The 19,923-nt window shown below is 43.5% G+C and overlaps 1 protein-coding gene across 5 annotated transcripts in view; it reads left to right on the top strand.

The window, feature by feature from the left end:
- The window catches only part of MAST1 (microtubule associated serine/threonine kinase 1), an 83,972-nt gene extending 67,115 nt beyond the window's left edge, over positions 1 to 16,857 (top strand). For 2 of the 5 annotated variants that reach the window (XM_060683445.2, XM_060683441.2), the window contains 14 exons: positions 2,666 to 2,804; positions 2,941 to 3,073; positions 4,597 to 4,762; positions 5,202 to 5,303; positions 5,587 to 5,709; positions 6,882 to 6,991; positions 8,588 to 8,751; positions 9,509 to 9,774; positions 11,979 to 12,185; positions 13,861 to 14,090; positions 14,257 to 14,379; positions 14,480 to 14,616; positions 14,758 to 14,948; positions 15,618 to 16,857. In XM_060683445.2, coding sequence (XP_060539428.1) covers positions 2,666 to 2,804; positions 2,941 to 3,073; positions 4,597 to 4,762; positions 5,202 to 5,303; positions 5,587 to 5,709; positions 6,882 to 6,991; positions 8,588 to 8,751; positions 9,509 to 9,774; positions 11,979 to 12,185; positions 13,861 to 14,090; positions 14,257 to 14,379; positions 14,480 to 14,616; positions 14,758 to 14,948; positions 15,618 to 16,720 — 3,194 coding nt within the window. In that variant the 3' untranslated portion in view covers positions 16,721 to 16,857. The remainder of the gene's footprint in view (positions 1 to 2,665; positions 2,805 to 2,940; positions 3,074 to 4,596; positions 4,763 to 5,201; positions 5,304 to 5,586; positions 5,710 to 6,881; positions 6,992 to 8,587; positions 8,752 to 9,508; positions 9,775 to 11,978; positions 12,186 to 13,860; positions 14,091 to 14,256; positions 14,380 to 14,479; positions 14,617 to 14,757; positions 14,949 to 15,617) is intronic. The other 3 variants (XM_060683442.2, XM_087886539.1, XM_060683444.2) reach the window with 3 other exon arrangements.
- Positions 16,858 to 19,923: the final 3,066 nt, after the last annotated feature.

Below are 19,923 nucleotides of genomic sequence, written 5' to 3'. Positions count from 1 at the left end.
GTCAAACTTTGAGAAGAGTTTTCCAAGAGTTGCAGTTAATCCTGTTGGTATCACTTTCTAAGGATGGTGCTTCAGTTTCTTATTCAAGAAAAAAATCTTCTGAGGATTCTTTTTTGTATACAATTGCTAGTCCAATTTTAATTTAAGATAAGTTGTAGAAGACATTATGATTGTGAATTTCAGAAGACATTTCAGCATCCTGTATTCTTTTTGAAATGAAGAAATTAAGGTTTGAAATCATGTAGGCCATTAATACAGTCCATAAATCATTATCTTACAAATTATGTGTAAATAAGATAATAAAAGAGGCCAGGGGACAAAATGAACAGATAATGAGAGTTACATCTAAAACAGAAAAAACTAACTGGGCTATTACATCACAAAGGAAGAAAAGAAATATAGAAGGAAGATAAGGACTGCAGAGAACTGAATGAATTATTTCCATCTGTTTTCCCTCTAGAAGCTATAGGGCAGAAAACTACCTGAACTGATACTTTCAGAAAGTAAGTCTGAGGCATGGACCTAAATAGGGTAGACAAAATAGGAAGCTCTTTATTTAAATCTCAAAAAACTCAAATGTGCAATTGATGATCTTGTGGCGAAAAATATATAGTTAATAACATCTTACAGGCTTTCCTAGGAGAGGGCTGAAAAATAGCCAGAGGAAAAAAATCTGGATAAATAAGATTCTCGGGAATTTCAAGCCAGTTAGGTTAATGCAAATCACAGATAAATTGCTGGAAAACATGGTTACCGACTGAATTGTCAAATATATAGAATAGGTTTTCCTGAAGAAGAATGAACATGGCTGGAGAATATTAGCAAACATGTTATAGAAGTTATCAAATAGATACCACTTACTTGGACTTTCGGATAACTTTTGACAAAGATTCCTGAGCAAATTGAACAATTATGGGGTAAAAGGTGCATCCACTTAAGGCTTAGTAACTGGCTCAAAGAACAAAACATACAGTGTGTGTAGCCGGTGCATCTGTATTTGGGATTGGTGCTTTTAACTTGTTCATAAATTAGCTGATGAAAACAAAGTGGCAAGTTTGCTAATAATGTTGGATTATTTAGGAAAAGGAACAATGAAAAACGCAGAATATAAGCAAATATAAAATGATGCCTATTGGTTGTAAAAACTCCCATTTCAATAATGGGGACTGAGTTTGAGTGTGGTTTGTCTACGATTGGGTTTGCATAACCTATAGGTAGTAGCCAATAATACAGATCTCCACATAGGTTGTTGTTAAATTACGAGTTTTGCTCTACAAAGTAAAGCTATGGATGTTAACACTGATAACTTAAAACACCTATTCAGGTGTGCAAGGTCTTATGTGGCATAGACCTGGAGTTTTAAGTTACCTGGAAGCCACCTATTCCCATGCAATTGGTCCTATGTTTTCAGTGGGACATTTTTTTTAGTCTTACCTTCAAAATGTTCACAACTGATAACCAAGGCCGCTTTTTCTATGGCAAGGCAATTGTAGTTGAGGTTGTTCATTAAATTACATTTTAATAAGGTTCACAACTTCTATTTTCAGTTTTGATGTTCTTGACGGTGGAATTTTTGCTACCCAGAAACATACAGGAATGGATAACACATACATTTGTAAAATGTTACCAAAAAAAAGAAGGAAGGTAAACTTGTTACTAGGTTGTAACTGGACAAATTCATGGAGAATAATAATAATAATAATAATAATAATAATAATAATAATAATAATAACAATAATAACAATAATAACAATAATAATAATAATAATAATAATAATAATAATAATAATAATAATAATAATAATAATTTTATTTCTATACCGCCCTTCTCCCGAAGGACTCAGGGCGGTGTACAGCCTGTTTAAAAACACAAACAAAACAACAATATAAAATTTAAAATAATTAAATAAAGTGGCTCAGATTTAAAACCCCAATAAATTTAAATATCCCAATTTAAAACCTATTGTGTTGTTAGTCCGGCCTGGCGGAATAATAGGGTCTTCAGTGCGCAGCGAAACGCCTGGAGGTCGGAGATCTTACGAATTTCCTGGGGCAGTTCGTTCCACAGGGATGGGGCTCCCACAGAGAAGGCCCTCCCCCTGGGCGCCGCCAGTCGACATAACTTGGTTGACGGCACCCTGAGGAGACCCTCCCTGTGGGAACGGACTGGTCGGTGAGAGGCTATTGGTGGCAGAAGACGGTCTCGGAGGTACCCGGGTCCTATGCCATGGAGTGCTTTAAAGGTGGTAACTAACACCTATGTTAGAATAAGGCTATCAGCATCTACTTACCATATCAATATGAGCCCTAGAATTTTGGCTTAGCATAATAATAAAAAACCACAATAAATTGGTATGCACCAATAATTGAGAATCCCCCAAACTTCTGGCTTAGCATGCCTTCTGACCGAGACTGTTATCTCCCATTTTTAGATAATGTCTGATTACAATATGTTTGAATATCAGGTGCAGATAAAGATACTTGAAGAAGCTTTTATATACTCATTTTGTTTGTGAGTTTCCTATAAGGCATCTGATAAAGAAGGCTAAACAACAGCCTCCAGAATCACACTTCTTATATTCTTGAGACTGCAAGTTTCAGTCAAAATAGGCTAAATAGAATGACATCCTAGCCATCTTCCTAACCATTTCACCTTCCTTTGCAGGTGGGGATTGTGCAACATTGTTGAAGAACATTGGGGCTCTGCCTGTAGAAATGGCCCGCATGTACTTTGCTGAGACTGTCTTGGCCCTGGAGTACCTGCATAACTATGGCATCGTCCATCGTGACCTCAAGCCTGACAAGTATGAAGTTAAAAGACCAGGCCTGTCTTTAGCTGTATTTAGGAAGTGGCTATGATTGGTTCTCTCTAACTGATGTTAGGAAGTGGCTATGATTGGTTCTCTCTGACTGATGTTTATTCCTCTGCTTTCTCCACAGCCTACTTATCACTTCCATGGGACATATCAAATTGACGGACTTTGGTCTTTCCAAGATGGGGCTGATGAGCCTTACCACAAACCTGTATGAAGGTCATATTGAGAAGGATGCCAGGGAGTTTCTAGACAAACAGGTGGAACCCTGTTTAAGTCTGTTTGTAATGTCGTGCTGTGCATATACTAAATGTGAAAGAAGTCAGATATTCAAAAAGCTAAAGCTGTCAGAAAATTCCATGAAAGCAGTGATGCAGATATTTTATTATTGATGTATTTATTAGATTTTTATCCCATTTTTATTACTTTATTAGTAGCAATAGCAACAGTACTTAGACCTATATACCACTTCCCAGTGCTTTACAGCCCACTCTAAGCAGTTTATAGAGTCAGCATATTGTCCCCAACAATCTGGGTCCCCATTTTACCAACCTCGGAAAGATGGAAGGCTGAGTCAACCTTGAGTCAGTGAGACTTGAACTGCCAAAGTGCTGGCAGCCAGCAATTAGCAGAAGCAGCCTGCAGTACTGCATTCTAACCACTGCGCCTCTTAATTCAAGGTGGCAAATATGCCTAATATTTCTTCCTCCTATTTTCTCCACAACAATCCTGCAAGTTGGGTTGGTCTGAGAGAGAATGACTGGCCCAAAGTCACCCAGGTGGCTTTGATACCTAATATGGGGCTAGAACTCACAGTCTTCTGGTTTCTAGGCCATGCTGAATCTATAAATATAACTATAAATCTAGTAGATTTTCCATTCTGATTTCTTTTATTCCGGCTCTGAGGTTATGTATTTTCATTTGAAATACAGTAATAGAGAAAAGTTATAAAGTATTGCACAGTCCTTATGCCACTTGAAAGAGGACTAGGGAGACAAAATACACGATAATACAAAATACAAGATGATACAAGATGGTTTAGGACCTGGTTACCTACAGGACCGCCTCCAATAGCCTCCCACCGGCCGGTACGCTCTCATAGAGAGGGGTTCCTCCCGGTGCCATCGGCCGAACAATGTCAACTGGCGGGCCCCAGGGGGAGAGCCTTCTCTGTGAGGGCACCTACTATCTGGAATGAGCTCCCCCCAGAGATACGGAGGATCCCGGATCTGCGCACCTTCCTCTGCGCTCTTAAGAGCTTTTTATTCCATCAGGTTGGCCTGGCCATCTTTTCCCTTTTTCCCTTTTTAAAATGTAAATTTTAATCTGTTTTAAATTATTGGGGTTTTAAATCCGTCTTGCGCCAAATTGTTTAATTTGGTTTTACTTTGCTTTTAAATTTTGTATTTATGTGTTTTATCTGTGGCTGTTCACCGCCCTGAGTCCTTCGGGAGTAGGGCGGTATATAAATCAAATAAAAAAAAATTGCAACTGACAGCAATCTTTTTCATTTTTTAATATCTGTTGTGGACTTTAACTATTTGGCACACTGACTTTTTAATGATCAAAGAAAAGCTTTGTTTACTGCTTTATGTTAACAGATCTGTACCTCTATACTTAGAAAAAAACACAATGTCAAATTGTGTTATATGTAAGAGAGAAAATTATAGTGTTCCCATATTTAATTTGACCCAATTAATACCATGCACTGCAAGTTTTGAGATACCTGACACTCAGTGGATCAGCATTTTTGACAGCTGAATAAAGACAAGTATCTTAACAGGTGTGTGGGACCCCCGAATACATTGCACCTGAGGTGATCCTTCGCCAAGGTTATGGGAAGCCAGTGGACTGGTGGGCCATGGGCATCATCCTCTATGAATTCCTGGTGGGCTGTGTACCATTCTTTGGAGACACTCCTGAAGAGCTGTTTGGCCAGGTCATCACTGGTACGTAGAGCAAATGTTGCTCCTCTTAGGGGATCATTGGTTACTTACTTTAGAATTTGTTCCAAGTTTGTAGGTGGATTTTAGACTAAACTGACCCCACCCCAAAAAAGGCAGAGGAAATACAAATTACTATATTTTTGCAAAGAAGACCACATGGGCATTTCCATGAAGTCACAGGTGGCTTTTCTTCTGGATAAAGAAATAAAATGGAGGAAGTAAAGAGCAACATGAAATTGTGAGGGAAGCATTGTGTAGAACCAATGTTTTGAGATACAGCTCCTGCTACCCTGTATTCTTAAATTACATCATTTAAGTTGCAGCCTCAGTAGGAAGAGCTATTTTTATAACCCCTCCTCTTTTGGAGCCTCTTCCACCTGATCTGCTTTCCCAAGTGCCATTATCCGATTGCAACAGCCTGTCTTTATTTCCTTGCTTTCAGATGACATTTTGTGGCCAGAAGGAGAGGAGGCGCTCCCCTCAGATGCTCAGCATCTGATCTCTTGCCTCCTGCAAACCAATCCTCTTCTCCGCCTGGGAGCAGGTAAGGTCAGACAAGAGAGGGAAGGAGCTATGGGTACAGCATTCCAGCTCATAAGGAAAGAGGTTTTTCTTTCCTCTTAGGCTTCAAAGAGTTGACCAACTGTGGCCATAGCAAGCATCCCCAGTTCCCCATCCTTTCTCTCTATAAAGTATCTCTGGCAACAGGATCCAAATTTCTTAGCTAAGCACTACGGTGGCTCCTTGGCTCATTCTTTTTTCTTAGGGTGAGTTTTGATCTTGTCCAGTAGAGGACAGCAAAACCTTGTTTTCCTTCATTTACACAGGTGGCGCCTATGAAGTGAAACAGCATGCATTTTTCAAAGAACTAGATTGGAATGGGCTTCTGAGGCAGAAAGCGGAGTTCATCCCTCATCTGGAATCTGAGGAAGACACCAGCTATTTTGACAGCAAGTGTTAACTTTTCTTTCTCTCCCTGCCTCAACCTGAATATTTTAGTTAATAGTTTGAACTCTGCTGAAGACAGTTACCTAGTTGTCCCTGACCATACACCTTTAAATCAGCATCACTCGACTGGCTTTTATAGAAAGATCCCAAGTATTCTTGTGATTTTCTTTCCTCTCTTGATAAAATAGCAGGTATGAGTGAGCAATATTCATAAGGACCACAACAAGGGGGAGGGGGGTGGAAGGCTATGTAGCTTTAATGGAAGCATTCTTGTTTGCCAAGCAGAATAGCTGCCTAATATTTCCAGGAAAGGCAGGAAAACATCCTAGAACAGTGTTTCTCCATCTTGGCATCATTAAGATGTCTAGACTTCAACTCTCAGAATCTTCAGCCAGTAGTCTCACAACCACAGTTGAATCCAGAATTTTACTCATCAGTCATTGCAATCATGTGAATCACTATGTGACTGGACTCCATTTTATGACCATTCTTACAATGATCATTAAATGAATCATGTGGTCACAAAGCCAAATTGGCTTATCCAATAGGTCGTTTTTGTCAGAAAACAGCAAAATAATAATAATAATCCCAAAACATGATCATATGACTGGTCGTAAGTGTGAGCCAGTTGCCAAGTGCCTGAAATGTGATCACATGACCATTGGGGATTGTGCGGCAGTTGCAACCTTTTTTGAGTCTGTTGTAACTTTGAACAGTTGTTAAGCTACTGGTTGTAAGTCAAGGACTACCTGTAAAAGTTGTTAATTTTGAAAAATGCTTTCCTAGACAGCAATTGGCAGCCATTGACACCGGTGCTGAACTAAGAGCCAATGTTCTGGCACCACGAAAAGACACTGCCTCTATTCCTGGAAAAGTTTTAAAGCATATCTATCAACTTCTCTGATATTTGATGCTGACTGTCTTGTGAAAACAAGATCTGCGAGATTCTGACAGGAGAAATGTTACTTTTATTGTTCTTGTAGTCCAGTCAGTTATGAGACATTAAAAGAGAACTCTTTCAAGGCACATGGGAAAGAGCACCCTGTACTGAGATTTTGTTTACCTAAGGCCACTTAAGTAGTGGGCACAGGGAAGCAAAATCATTGGGCTAAGTCCCAGAAGTTATACCATCTGGATTTCTGTGAGCCTCATGAGCTCTTCTTTCTCATTTTAGCCCGCTCTGATCGTTACCACCACATTAATTCCTATGATGATGAAGATACGACTGAAGATGAACCAGTGGAGATACGCCAGTTTTCATCTTGTTCTCCCAGATTCAGCAAGGTAAAGCCCTTATTTACTGCAATTCTTTCTGAGGGCCACTTTGGTGTGAAAGAAGGAGAATAAAGGATTAGGACGAAATTCCAGGAGACCCTGAGTCCTGGTCTTCCCTTAGGCATGAAAACTGGCTGGGTGAATTTTGTGCCAGTCGGTCCCCCTCCTCCAACCAGAGGTGACTATTGGGGAGAAAATAAGAGGAGGGAGCACTATGTATGCCCCTTGTAGTTGTACAAAATAAAAACGGGCTTAAAATCTAATAATTGATTTGTAACACCTTTGCACGGATGCTGTGGAGTACATATAAAGAGCAGGAATGGGCATTCTGTCACCCATCCAGTTGTTTATAGCACAACTTGGAGAGTGCCAGATTCATATTCATCACTGAAATAGGAAAAGTGTTAGGGCAACCAAAGTTTGCTATTTGCTTTGTAAGAACCATGGGATGTGTGAGCAGGTTACAAATAGTTCCCAGTAAATACAAACCAGAAACTACATTTACTGGCTTCCATTAAAACCAAAATAGGGAAGCCAACTTTGAGCCACAATACCTTAGATTCATATCCTGGTTTATTCACCTGCATTTTAAGTTTGTTTGTTTGTTTGTTTGTTTATTATATCATATCTGCATAGCCACCCATCTCACAAGACAATCTTTTCTGTTTTTAAAGTGCATATTTAAATCTTTTTTAAGTTAACAAATAATGCCTCAAACTCTGTAGTCAAGATTGAAGATAAAATGTGCAGACACTTGAATAATTCTGTGAAATGGTTGATGCTTCTGCTGCTTTTATTATTAGCCTGCCCTGTCCAAAAGATTATACAAGGTTGAAATGAAAACAGATTATGTCTGAAATTTACATCATGGATATGCAGATATTTTAGGTTGCAATGTTACAAAGAAGCATAAGGAAGCATGGATTGGGGATAGTTGTCCCACAATCCTATGAAATACTTTTTTACTCACATATAAGTTGCTGTGTGTTTTCCTACCTCCATGTTTGCTGAGATAATCTGTGTCTAAGGGGAGTCCAGTTTTAGGAGATGATTGACAGGGGAGGGGAGTTTAGTTTCTCTGGCCCTGGCCAATTCTCTATGTCAGGGCTCCCCAACCCCTGGTCTGCAGACCCTACTGGTCTGCAGCCTGTGGGGAACTGGGCCACCCAAGTGCTGGGTGAACGCGCAAAGCTTCATTTGCACATGCGCAGGATCTAGGTTACACACGCGAAACCATTCCCCCACCCCCACTGCTGCTGTCACTGCCTCCATAACCACTGCCAGTCCACTGAGCCAGAAAGGTTGGGGGGCACTTCTCTACATGACCTCTTACTGAGATTTTCCTTCCTCCTTGATAGGTGGAAAAAGTGATCTGGGATAGACTGGAAAGTGGGAGAATTGACCAACAGGAGGGTGTGAAGGCCCATCATGAATTCTTGTGTTGGGGAGAGGATTTTTATTCCTATCTTGGGAATGGAGGTGAATTTGTGGCTTGTGGCTAGGATTGTGACTGGATTGTGTCATATACTGTATCTTCCATTAATATTTCTCATTAAACTGGTACAGCCCATCTCTTTCCTCTTCTTCTTTGCCCTTTTATTCCAGGTGTACAGCAGTATGGAGCACCTATCCCAGCATGAGCAAAAGACTTCAGGTGTCACCAAGCGGGATCAGAGCAACAAACACAAAGACGACAGGCTTAGCAAACGGGAAAGCCTCGGCAGCTTCACGCTTCGGGACAAGAGCTGGCGCACCAGCTCTCCAGAAATGTGAGTCTCACCTGGGCTGCTCTGCAGTGACTGTCCCTTTCCCAGGGCAGGAGGGTTATATCTAGGGTGGCTAGGGAAAGAGAAGGTCAGTGTGGATCTGGTGAGCTGGCTGTTGCTACGCGGCAACAAGGGATGGGAGGTCTCTTTCTGAACATTCAAATCCTTGGTGATGTGGCAGTGGAAACTAACACTTTTGGCATTGAGAAAATGGATCATATATCTAGCATAATCAGCAGCAGCTCAGTTTGTGTGTGTGAGGGAGGGAGAGGGGGAGAAACGTGAGAGGTGTGAAAAGTGCTGCCTTTCATTTGTACATGTTTTCTTATTTCAAAAAAATTGATTGAAAAGGAAAAAGAACTCAGTCAAAATGTCTATACAAGTAGAAATAGAAACTATCTGTCCCAATGAAACCTAGATGGCTTTTCAAGGAAAAAAAAAACCTAATGATAAAGTGTAATAAATACATTTATTAAGAGGGAAGGTCATATTTTAAAAGGTCTTGTTTATTCACACGGTATTAACTCTAAAGATGCAAAGCAACCAAAAGGAGGAGGAGGAGGAGGAGAGTTCATGGGCTCAGTTTCAGCCTCACTGATTACAATTTGTTATCACTGACCAAGGCAGAACCAAACTGAGATTCAGTGAACCAGTCCTGGTGAAACTTGTGGACTTCAGTTAACCCTGGCAGAATTTTTCATAACAACCTTTGGTCCAAACATATCGAGGCTAAGTCAGTTTGCTGGCTTCTGTCCTACAGGAAGCAACTCTCGGCCTCGGAGTCATCATACACCGAGAGTGATTCGAGTCCCCCACTGGGAGCCCGACGGCGTTTCTCAGCCCTGATGGATACCAGCCGTTTTGCTGTGCCATTGGAAAGTGACAACGAGATTCCTGGCAAGGGACCATTGAAGGCTCCTGCAGAAAATGGGCCTGTAGGAGCCACCCCTCAGTCTGAAGGCAAGGAGAGCAAGGAGGGAGCAGGAGATGTTGCACAGGGTCCTGCTCCTGTGGAGACTGAGGCAGGTGAGTACAAACTATGGCAAGGTAGGTAGCCATTTGCAAAAAAAAAAGAAAATAAAAAAGAAAATCCTGTGGCTTTGATGGGCTAAGAAAATAAACCAGAGTCAAAGGTTTCCTACATTTGTTGCAGGATGTCTCCACTATGGCTTAAACCAGTTTTTGGTCCATCATCATTCTTTTCACCTCTTTTCTAGGCCACAAATCCCTCTCCCTTCCATTCTCTAGGGAGGAGTAGCATTCTTGGTCAAAGTGATCTCATTTCACTGGATAGCACAGCACCTGGATAGTGTAGGTTGAGTCACCTTTGACTGCTTCCAAGCCTCCGGGCTTCATTTCAGTATTTACCTGAAATGTCTATTCAGAGTCTGGTTGTCTTTCCAGTAGATACTACAACCTGGATGCCCAGATCCCAGCAAGTGTGGGGATTCAACGATTTGTTCCCCAGCGTAGGCATCTGTTTGGAGGAAATAGTAAATTTCCAGAATGCCTGCCGCAGGGTTTGGCTTGAGAAAATGCATATTTTTGCTCTGGCTCCCACTCCCCTGGTAGCACAGCCGTTGCAAGAAGTGCATGTTCAAGCAACGTATCAGAATAGTGGCAATGAATATTAAATTTGGCCTTTTACTGTGATGCCTAAGGCAGGAATTGTGCTCACACGCACACATTACATCCAGAGATGGAAGTTTTTGAATGCTCTTAAGACCATTGCTTCTTGTCCTTTTGAGAGGGATGGCTTCAAACGTTAGTGGCATTGAGTGACGCAACAGTTCCTTTTACAACTGTGTGCATATGTATGTATGTATAAAAGCTTTCATGCTGCCTTACTTCTGCAGAAGTAAGAAAGTGCTCTCTTCATATTAGCAGCCCTAAAAAGACAGTGTCCTTTCAACCCATTTTATTTTATTTTTATCTCAGTCATGCTTATTTCCCTTTAGCAGATATTGTGTTTGTGATTTAGTTTTAGGGCCTTGTACCTTTCCAAAGCCATTTTATTTACAATATGATGGTGTTTATTTTGCATAGTTTATATCATAGTTGAGTTTTATATCAAAAGATTGGACCTACATGTTGTCATCATGTTGCTGTTAAGAAAGGTACCGTATGTCTTAATGTGGGAAAAGAGAACCAGGAGACATGCTTAATAAGAAACTCTGCACAGTACAAGCTTTGCCTCTTGTCTGAACAGGAAGTCTGCTCTCCATTGTGCTTGGCTTTTGATTCCTCACCTGGTTACTCTACGGCAATAGACTGCTGTAAGTGTTTGGTGCTTCCAAACGTAATGTGATTTTTGGAAGCTGCCATCACTTACCGTTCTGAATTTGGAGTCCCCTGAAGGGTAGGTTGCAAGCTGGGATTTCCCAACCATTAAACTCCAGCTCTGCTTTACAAATGTCCTGAGAATTGGCGTAGAGATGGTCTGCTCCTTTGTGGAACAGAGACAGTTGTGAGGCACAAACCACTTAACAACATCCTTGGTGATGAGTCCCAAGGGGGATAAACAGGACCCATTCCATCCCTTTACATGCTCTCTAAGAGGTCAGAAAAAAAAGAAAAGAAAAGACAAGGTTTCTAAGAGTTTAGCAGCCCAAGAATCTTAATTGCACAGCTTTGACTCTCTGGCAACTTAGTTTGTGCAACAGCACCTTCTTTCAGACCACGAGACTGTTTAGCAATAGCAATACCAAGGCAAGCACATTTCAACATTTAAAGGGTCAGCCATCATTTGTCATTCCTTTTCATAACACTCCTTTTAGAATGTGGACCAGAAACCTAAGCTTAAGCCTTTCATGTTACGTGATGATGCAGATAAAGCCTCGGTGTACATGCACGCAAACAGGCACATGCATACTCATATCACCATCTCCACTTTCTCTTGAATCCTGCTACCTGCTGCATTATATTTCCCAGAATGCTTTGATGATGCTGGCTGGAAATTCTGAAGCAACACACGGACAGCATCAGATTGATGAAGACTGTTGTTGTGGGAAGGGTTTTAGGAGCAGCATTATGGTTTATTTGCCAGCGGTCCTTCAAAGAACAGGGGTTGATCTGTAATCCTCACAATGCCCTCTGTGGGGTGGAGGGGGTGATGGTGGGCAGTTCATGTGGTGGTGCCCTGTGGCTCTTGTTTGGAGGTGGGGTTCCCTGAGTGTGGTCCTGTGATCTAGGGCTTGAGTCATCATCCCTCTCTCTCCCCTCCCCAATAGGCGATAAATCAAAAGCGGGTGAGCTACAGCCCCCCAAAGAGCTGGACCCATCTGCCCCCAGAGCTACCAATGACTTGGTGCTGCGTCGGGCCCGGCACCAACAGCTCTCAGGGGACACCGCCACGGCTGAGAAGCGCAGCTCCCGCACAGGGGGCAAGGTCATCAAATCTGCCTCAGCTACTGCATTGTCGGTCATAATCCCCACAGGTACGCCCCCTCCTCCTCCTCTTCATCCCTCCCCCCACACACACTCCCCAGACCCCTAGAAATGGCATCCTCCTTTGAGCCTGACCCGCCCACGCTCACTGAGCACCCTCCAGTCACCTTCTGTCTTTGCCCCACCAGGCTGTTCACCACACAGACCACTGGCCTAAGACACCCACCCACCCCGCCCTCTCTTGCACTGTGTCCTTCATGTTCCCTTCACCCTCCTGAGCACTGAGCTCCTCTAGAGTCCCCCATTTCCTTGGTACAGGGATTCTCTCTCCCCACTCTAATAGGAATCAGTACCAAACTTGTGTTCAGTAGAGTCCCCATAATGGTTGTCTTGTGGCTTTGCATGATCTCTTCCACCCACCCACCCTGCCCTTTGGTTCTTCTAGTGTAGTTGCTGGGCTGTATGTATTCTGCAAAAAGCCTGTCACAACAGAAGTGGGATGCTGCAACTCTTTGTAGGGTTTATGCAAATGAAGCAGATTTGCTTGATAGAATGTTCTTTGCATGGCTGATCTTTTCTGTTCAAATCCTCTGCTTCTGTTCCTTATGAGAAGAGGTAAATAAGCTAGGGGGAGGCACCCAAAACTACCTCACCTGACCAGTAGCAAGAGTCTGATTCAGTCATACCCACTGAGGTCTCGCTTGGCACACATTCGGTTGTATCTCTCTAGTCATCGACACCTAGAAACTGGAAGGCTGAATTTTGTGCCAGGGTAGCCTATGTGCAGCTTGAAAATGCACCATGCCCTCAGCCCTTGTAATTGCCTGTATGTGTCAGTGGTTGGTACTATGTACTTAAGAGTCACCCGAAATATCCCAATGATACATTACCTGGGGAAACATTTCCAGCTAGAAAAACACATACAAGTAGTCCTCGACTTATGACTGGCCGCTTAACGACAATTCAGAGTTACAACAGATTCCTCCCCCCCAAAGATGCTTATATGACCTGGTTTCAAAGTTACTGCTGCTGCAAATGCCCTCACCATTGCTTATCCTTACCATCGACCACAGGGATGCTCCACCTATCACCCTCACCCATCCCACTGGGTCCCTGCAAGGCTCGGCCTGCTCCCAAGCCGGCCACTCAGCCACACAAGGGAGCCTAAAGCCAGTTAGCAGAAATGACCAGCACACAGCCCAGCCGATGTGATGCAAAGTGAAGCTCAGCATTCTCATGCTATTCTGCAAGCAAGTAGTACCTTCTCACAAGATTGTAAGGGGTCTGGTTTTTTTAAGGAGGCTCCAGAAACTACACAAGCAAATAGAACCTTGTTGCAGCCCATCGCAACATGCAACCATAATGGGCAGGTTCCATCATGGTCATAAGTCGAGGACTATCTGTATTGGATATTTTTTAACCTCTGGAGCCTGCAAAAACACTTATTATTCCTCATTAAAAAACCTCTACTGACCAGTTTTTAATGTTACCTGTCCTCCAGTAGTTCCCCAGTGTTCTAAATTCTGTACCACTCCCTTGCCAAAATGTCCTGGGAGCTGGCAGAAAATAATAAAAGGGTAAAGCTAGGCTGGTGCCAATGCCCCCAAGAAACTGGTCTCCAGTTACTACAGCAGGGAAGCAAAGAGCCTTGTGGTGCGCTTGTCCTCTATGTCCATGGAAAGCATCTTGCTTACCCCTTAATTTTCTTTTGCTCTCTCCTTTCAGTGGAGCAGCACAGCAGCTCACCACTGGCCAGCCCAATGTCTCCCCGATCACTCTCCTCTAATCCTTCATCCCGAGATTCCTCCCCATCCCGAGACTACTCTCCTGCGGTCACCAGCTTGCGCTCACCAATCACTATCCAGCGGTCAGGCAAGAAGTATGGCTTCACACTGCGTGCCATCCGTGTGTATCTGGGAGACAGCGATGTGTATAGCGTGGATCACATTGTCTGGGTAAGAAGACATTCTGGATAAGAAAATGATCAAGAAAGAGCCTTGTAGCTAATGAGATAGAAATTAGCTGCAAGGACTCTCCTGTCACAACGATGAACCTATTGTCCTATGAATAAATGAGAGGCAGCAGTCTTGAGAGACATTCTCTTGGCTTTTTTCTTGACAGCATGTGGAGGAAGGGGGTCCAGCCCATGAGGCAGGTCTGTGTGCAGGGGATCTCATTACTCATGTCAATGGAGAGCCAGTACATGGTCTGGTGCACACTGAGGTGGTGGAACTCATCCTAAAGGTAAGCAGAAGTATGCAAGAAATGTGGAGAGTCTCTGATGGAGCTGAGACCCTGTGTTTTTGTTACTTTCCTACAGCCAGCTTACCTTTCTTTCCCCTAGAGTGGAAATAAGGTGATGGTGACTACTACGCCCTTTGAGAACACCTCCATCCGGATTGGACCAGCCCGCAAGAGCAGCTACAAGTCCAAAATGGCTAGAAGAAACAAGAGGAGCACCAGCAAAGAAGGGCAGGAGAGGTGAGCTGCATAGAGAGAATGGGAGGGGAACTAAAGGAACAAGTAAGGTGTATCAAGGATAGCTTGATCCCCTCTATGTTCATTGGGGTTTGGGAGTTCATTTAGTGTAATGCCCTGCTCAATGTGATTTCTTCATTCTAGCAGCAAGAAGCGCAGTTCCTTGTTCCGCAAGATCACCAAACAGTCAAATTTGCTGCACACCAGCCGTAGCTTATCATCCTTGAATCGCTCCTTATCCTCCAGTGATAGCTTGCCTGGCTCACCCACCCATGGTTTGAGTGCCCGTTCACCCACCCAGAGCCTGAGGTCCACTCCTGACTCTGCATACCTAGGTAAGAGGTTGGGACAGCTATGGTTGCTAATGGTGGGGTTGGATGGGAAGGGAGGATAATGAGAACTGTTTATGACAGACTTATATGCTAGGAATATTTTTCTTGGCCTTTGAAGAAGACTGAAGACATAGCTGGGGCACCTGGCTTCTTTTTTTCATCAAGCTTTCTTTTCATAAAAAAAGGTGATATTCTTTAGTTCAGATGGGAAACCAGTAATCCAAAGATTGCTGAACCATAATTTCTAGGATTATCCAATGGTTATATTAGCTAGCATTTCCAATCAGCGTTATCTAAAGAGCCAAAGATTCTCCACTTCCCATCCCCAAAGGCCTGATTTCTGTAAAATGCTCAAATAATGAAATATAGCAGTGGCAGTTCCTAAACTGGATCCTCAACTCACAAATGAGCAATTACAAATTGCTCCAATACCCCAAAGATAAAGCCATAATACTCCCAGTTTAAGAACGACTGATCTAGATCAGTGTAAAAATGTAAGTGTGAATAATTGCATGAGGAAAATGCCCTGGTCAGTCTTCAGGTGGATCTGTAAGATGGAAGCCCTATGCCATTTCCTTGCAGGGGAACTCACAGCACCTCTTCTGATTCTCTAAAAGCGTGAGAGAATGCTCCATGGTACATCTCATCTTTCCTCTCTTTACCTCTTTGTAGGTGCCTCTTCTCAGAGCAGTTCCCCAGCCTCCAGTACACCCAATTCACCCGCCACCACGTCCCACCACATGCGGCCCAGCACTCTGCATGGCCTATCTCCCAAACTGCATCGCCAGTACCGTTCGGCCCGTTGCAAGTCAGCTGGAAACATTCCCCTCTCACCACTGGCACATACGCCCTCACCTACACAATCCTCACCACCGCCACTTCCCGGCCATACCGTGGGCAGCTCCAACACCACCCAGAGCTTTCCTGCAAAGCTTCATTCTTCACCACCAGTGGTACGGCCACGCCCCAAGAGCGCAGAGCCCCCTCGTTCACCACTTTTGAAGCGGGTGCAATCAGCGGAAAAACTGGGCTCTCTCTTAAGCGCGGAGAAGAAGGTGGTAGTGAGAAAACATAGCCTGGAGGTGGTGCACTCTGAATACCGCAAAGACTTCTATGGGGAGCCTGGCCTTCACAGCCTAGCTGAGTCAGATGGGGAAAGTCCCAGTGAATCTGGCACTCCAAAGCCCTTGGCCACCCGGCGCCTGGGCCGGCAGGAATCCCCCCTTAGTTTTGGGGTCGGAGATGGAGAAGCAGCTTCGGAGACCAATGCCAAAGCAAGGGGGCCAGATGCTGTTCCTGGGGATTGCAGGAGGAGCCAAGCTGTGCAGACCGAGGAGGCTTTTGCAGCAGCAAACCGAGCCCTGACTAAAGCCCTGAGCCCTGTTCAAGAGCACGAGCAAGGCAGAAAAGGCAGCCTAGAGGCAGATGTGATTCCCCGGGGCCCTGTCCCCATTGTGTTGGAACCGAAAGAGAGCCAAGATCCTGGCCCTCCAGGAAAGACCACTGTGCAGCCTGTCCAAGACAAGATTGGCTCGCCCAAGGAGAAGTGGATCTTGGAGGTCGTGGAAGAGCACACCACGTTGGGAACCTGTGTAAAAACCCCCAGTTGCCTCTGCCCAGAGGAAACCAAGAATGGACTGAAGCGAAGCTCAGCTGAAGCCAAGGGAAAACGAGGGAAAGAAGAGCTATCTGTCTTGGCATCAGGGAGCAAGTGTGCAGGAGACACGCCCCGACCCCCAGCTCCTACCCTGGAGAAGAAAGGGGCTGCTCACTGAACCAGAGGAGAGTTGATTTTCTCACCCTCCTGGCCCCCCAGGACCATACTAGTAGAACCAATGTCGTATTTGCCTTCCAGCCTTCATGGTATGGCAGCAGTAAGGTAGCAAAGCTCTATTCCCAACAGAGCTGGAAGGGGGCGCTCCTTAAGCTCTCTGTGAATACGAAGGGCAGAGGCAACAGTGCCTCCGCCTCAGCCATCCCTTTGTGAATGGCATGTCTACTCCTAAGCCTTGTAAAGTACCTATACATATCTCTTGCTATATATATATTATATTATAATATTTATATAAATATAAATACAAATATATATATAAATATATATATATATATATACACAAGTAAAACTATACATGAAATGGTTAATACTGTGATCACTCCCTTCCCCAACCTCACACCCATTGTACTGTGCTTCAGGCTATTTCTTGAAATCTGTATAATAAAAAATAATAAGAATTGATGTTTAGGGAAACAATTAGAATTGGAATGCAAAACACCAGGCAATGTTTGAATGCAGCAAGTTTTCATCCTTCACAAAGTTCAAAAAGTCCAGTGAAAATTCTTGTGGCATCTGAATCTCTGCAGGCAAGGTTGTATGCAAAGAGGAAGGTCCAATGTCATGCACATGTCACAGAATGATTAGCACTGGGGCATGGGAGTTGAGGGAGTGGACAGGAGAGCTCTTGGGATATTGTCAAAGTAGCATCAAAGGAACTGCAAGTAAGCAGCTCCAATATTCACGTCCCCAGTTCACCCACCTGCATAACAAGTCACCTTTCTGTCTGCTTCAGGTGAGGCTGGTTCTTTCTATTTTGCTTTCCTAATTTCAACGATAAATTATTGGAGTTATATATGTTCTTCACATGTGAGCAATTTGAATAACAAATGAGTTATCAGGTGAAATAAGTGGGTCAGCCTTTAGTTGTGGGGTTGTAAATCTGTTCCATCCCGAAGAGGAGCTAATATTTTTATTTATTTATAGCTGAATGGGACAAAAAGCTTGCATATCATGAAGTCATGGTAAATTAGTCTCCTGAAGCAGTGGATTTGTAGAATCAAAAATATTGATGGAGAATACTTCTGATCTAAGGGCATGATGTTTGGGAAGTTTTACTATGCAAGTTCAATGGAAATAGGATTTGCTCTGGATAATTCTTCACCATTGGGACATTTTTGTATCAGGCACCCAAAGTATCTTTGATGTCTTTTTGCAGTGTAATGGATGAAACCTCAATCTGCCCCTAGTGTTTTTTGGAAGATAAATTTTCATATTAATATCCTTGCCACTGATGGCAGGCACAACATCCCAAGCCACTAATTCATTGTGGACAGGCTTTGCTCTTTTCTCCCTTAATAACGTCCCTTAATGAGCTCACTTAGTTTTGCTCTCAGCCTGATAGTCCTATTATGCAAGTGGATTCTCTGACTGTGATTTTGGGGTTCTGACAAAAGCCTTAACAGACAATGACTGAGGAGAATGCTGCAATCTAAACTGGTAAATCTGGAAGTGCATATGAAGCTCAGTTCAAAGAAGTGCAGTAACAGGTCTCAAAGTCCTGTTTCAACTTCCCTCTCCCTATTCTTTTGAAATGGCTGACACTGGAAACCTGGTTGGTTTCCTAGGACTATCAGGAATAGGAGGAAAATAGGCAGAGCCTATGAATTGGCATATAGGACAGATAAGGCTCTTTGTGTGTCCCTTTAGGATATGGAACTACTGTGGAACTCCTAAAGAGACAGGAGCAAGTACTAGGAGTTTCATGTAAACTGCTAAGTTGCAATAAAGGGGTCATGTAAAATTAAGGTGGCTGCTTGACCACATTGGTCAAAATGCATGACGTTGCCATCCTGCCCACTCATGAATTTATGTCATTGCTATTTGGGCAAAGATGTCATCATGCATGATGGTGCTGTAAATTAGCAATGTCATGTTTAAGTGTACAGCTGTGATTTCAAACCAGGTTGCACTTAATAGATTGTTTATCCAGAAGCATTTTGCAGATACCAGTTCTGATGCAATGGAGTCCAGTGAATGAGAAAAAGAGCCTGCTCCTCTTGGCTTCTCTCTGTTCATCCTGAGACTTGGTTGCTTTGCCTTGAAAAAGAAGTTCAGTTCTCAAATTTAGCAACCCAGATTTGGCACCATATCATTAGGAGTGTATCAAAGTTGTCTTAATGGTAATAACACTGCTGCTACTGCCTGGTGTAGCTGCTGGTCTCCCCTCTCCCCCCCCCCAATGCTTTCCCTCTCCACCTGGAAGGAAAGGTATTCTCTATGCAAGTACCAGCTAAATGGTATAAGTCTGTTTTTCTCTCTTCTTTTGATTCTCAATTCCAATCCTATTAGCCAGCATCACCACCTTTCCATTCACGCTCCTCCATTTACCCCGATAGCACAATCCTATGAGTCCCCAAGAGCCCTTTGCAACCTCCATGCTCCTCTTCAGTCACTTCACTAAGCCAAATGCAGCCCCACGGAGCTGCCTTGCCTGCCCGGAGCTACACAGCATGGCACACTCGGCAAGGTTCATGGCAGATTTTATTTGGCCCTAAATATCACACTTAGTCCATAAAACTCTCCCAGATGCATGAGAGCTGGCCCAGTACTTAGGCATCAGGTTTGCTCCAAGCAAGTCTGCAATGTAGTGTACTGTGTAGATGTTGAAAAGAAGTGGTGCAGAACTCCTAAATTTTGGAGAAGGGAATCGGGAGGCAAATATGTGGGTGGGGAAAGCATTTTATTTGCAAAGTTCATTTTCCTTCCAAATCCAGAGCTAAGGAGCTCTTCCTTATAAGGGAGCAAAGCAATTAGAAAGACAGGAGGAAACCTCCAGGGTTGGAGCTCCTACCTTGCAGGGAAGGTACTGTGTATGTGTATGAATGTTCTCCCTCTCTGATGTAATGCATGAGTGCTCGATGAAAGACTCTGGCTGTACTGTCTGTACTGTGAATAAAGGCATATACCCTATCTTCCATCCCAAGGAGCTAGGAAGCTGACTGCCACGTAATCTGCCTGCGAAGTATTTCTCTTGGACCATCAAAATTGTCTCTTGGCTTACGCAGGCAGAAGCATTGTCATGTTAATAAACCAATCTGTACAGCGTGTTTGGCTTTTACCTTCTCTGATCACTGATTATTTGGGTTTGGAAGGGGAACGTCTGATGGAAAAGCAGATGGTTCATCTCAAGACTGCCTGTCCCAT

The sequence above is a fragment of the Pantherophis guttatus genome, chromosome 2, assembly GCF_059756535.1.
Source record: "Pantherophis guttatus breed Tessera chromosome 2, ASM5975653v1, whole genome shotgun sequence".
Classification (NCBI taxonomy): Eukaryota; Metazoa; Chordata; class Lepidosauria; order Squamata; family Colubridae; genus Pantherophis; species Pantherophis guttatus.
Note: the sequence above shows the minus strand (reverse complement) of the source record. Positions and strands in the feature narration are given on the sequence as shown.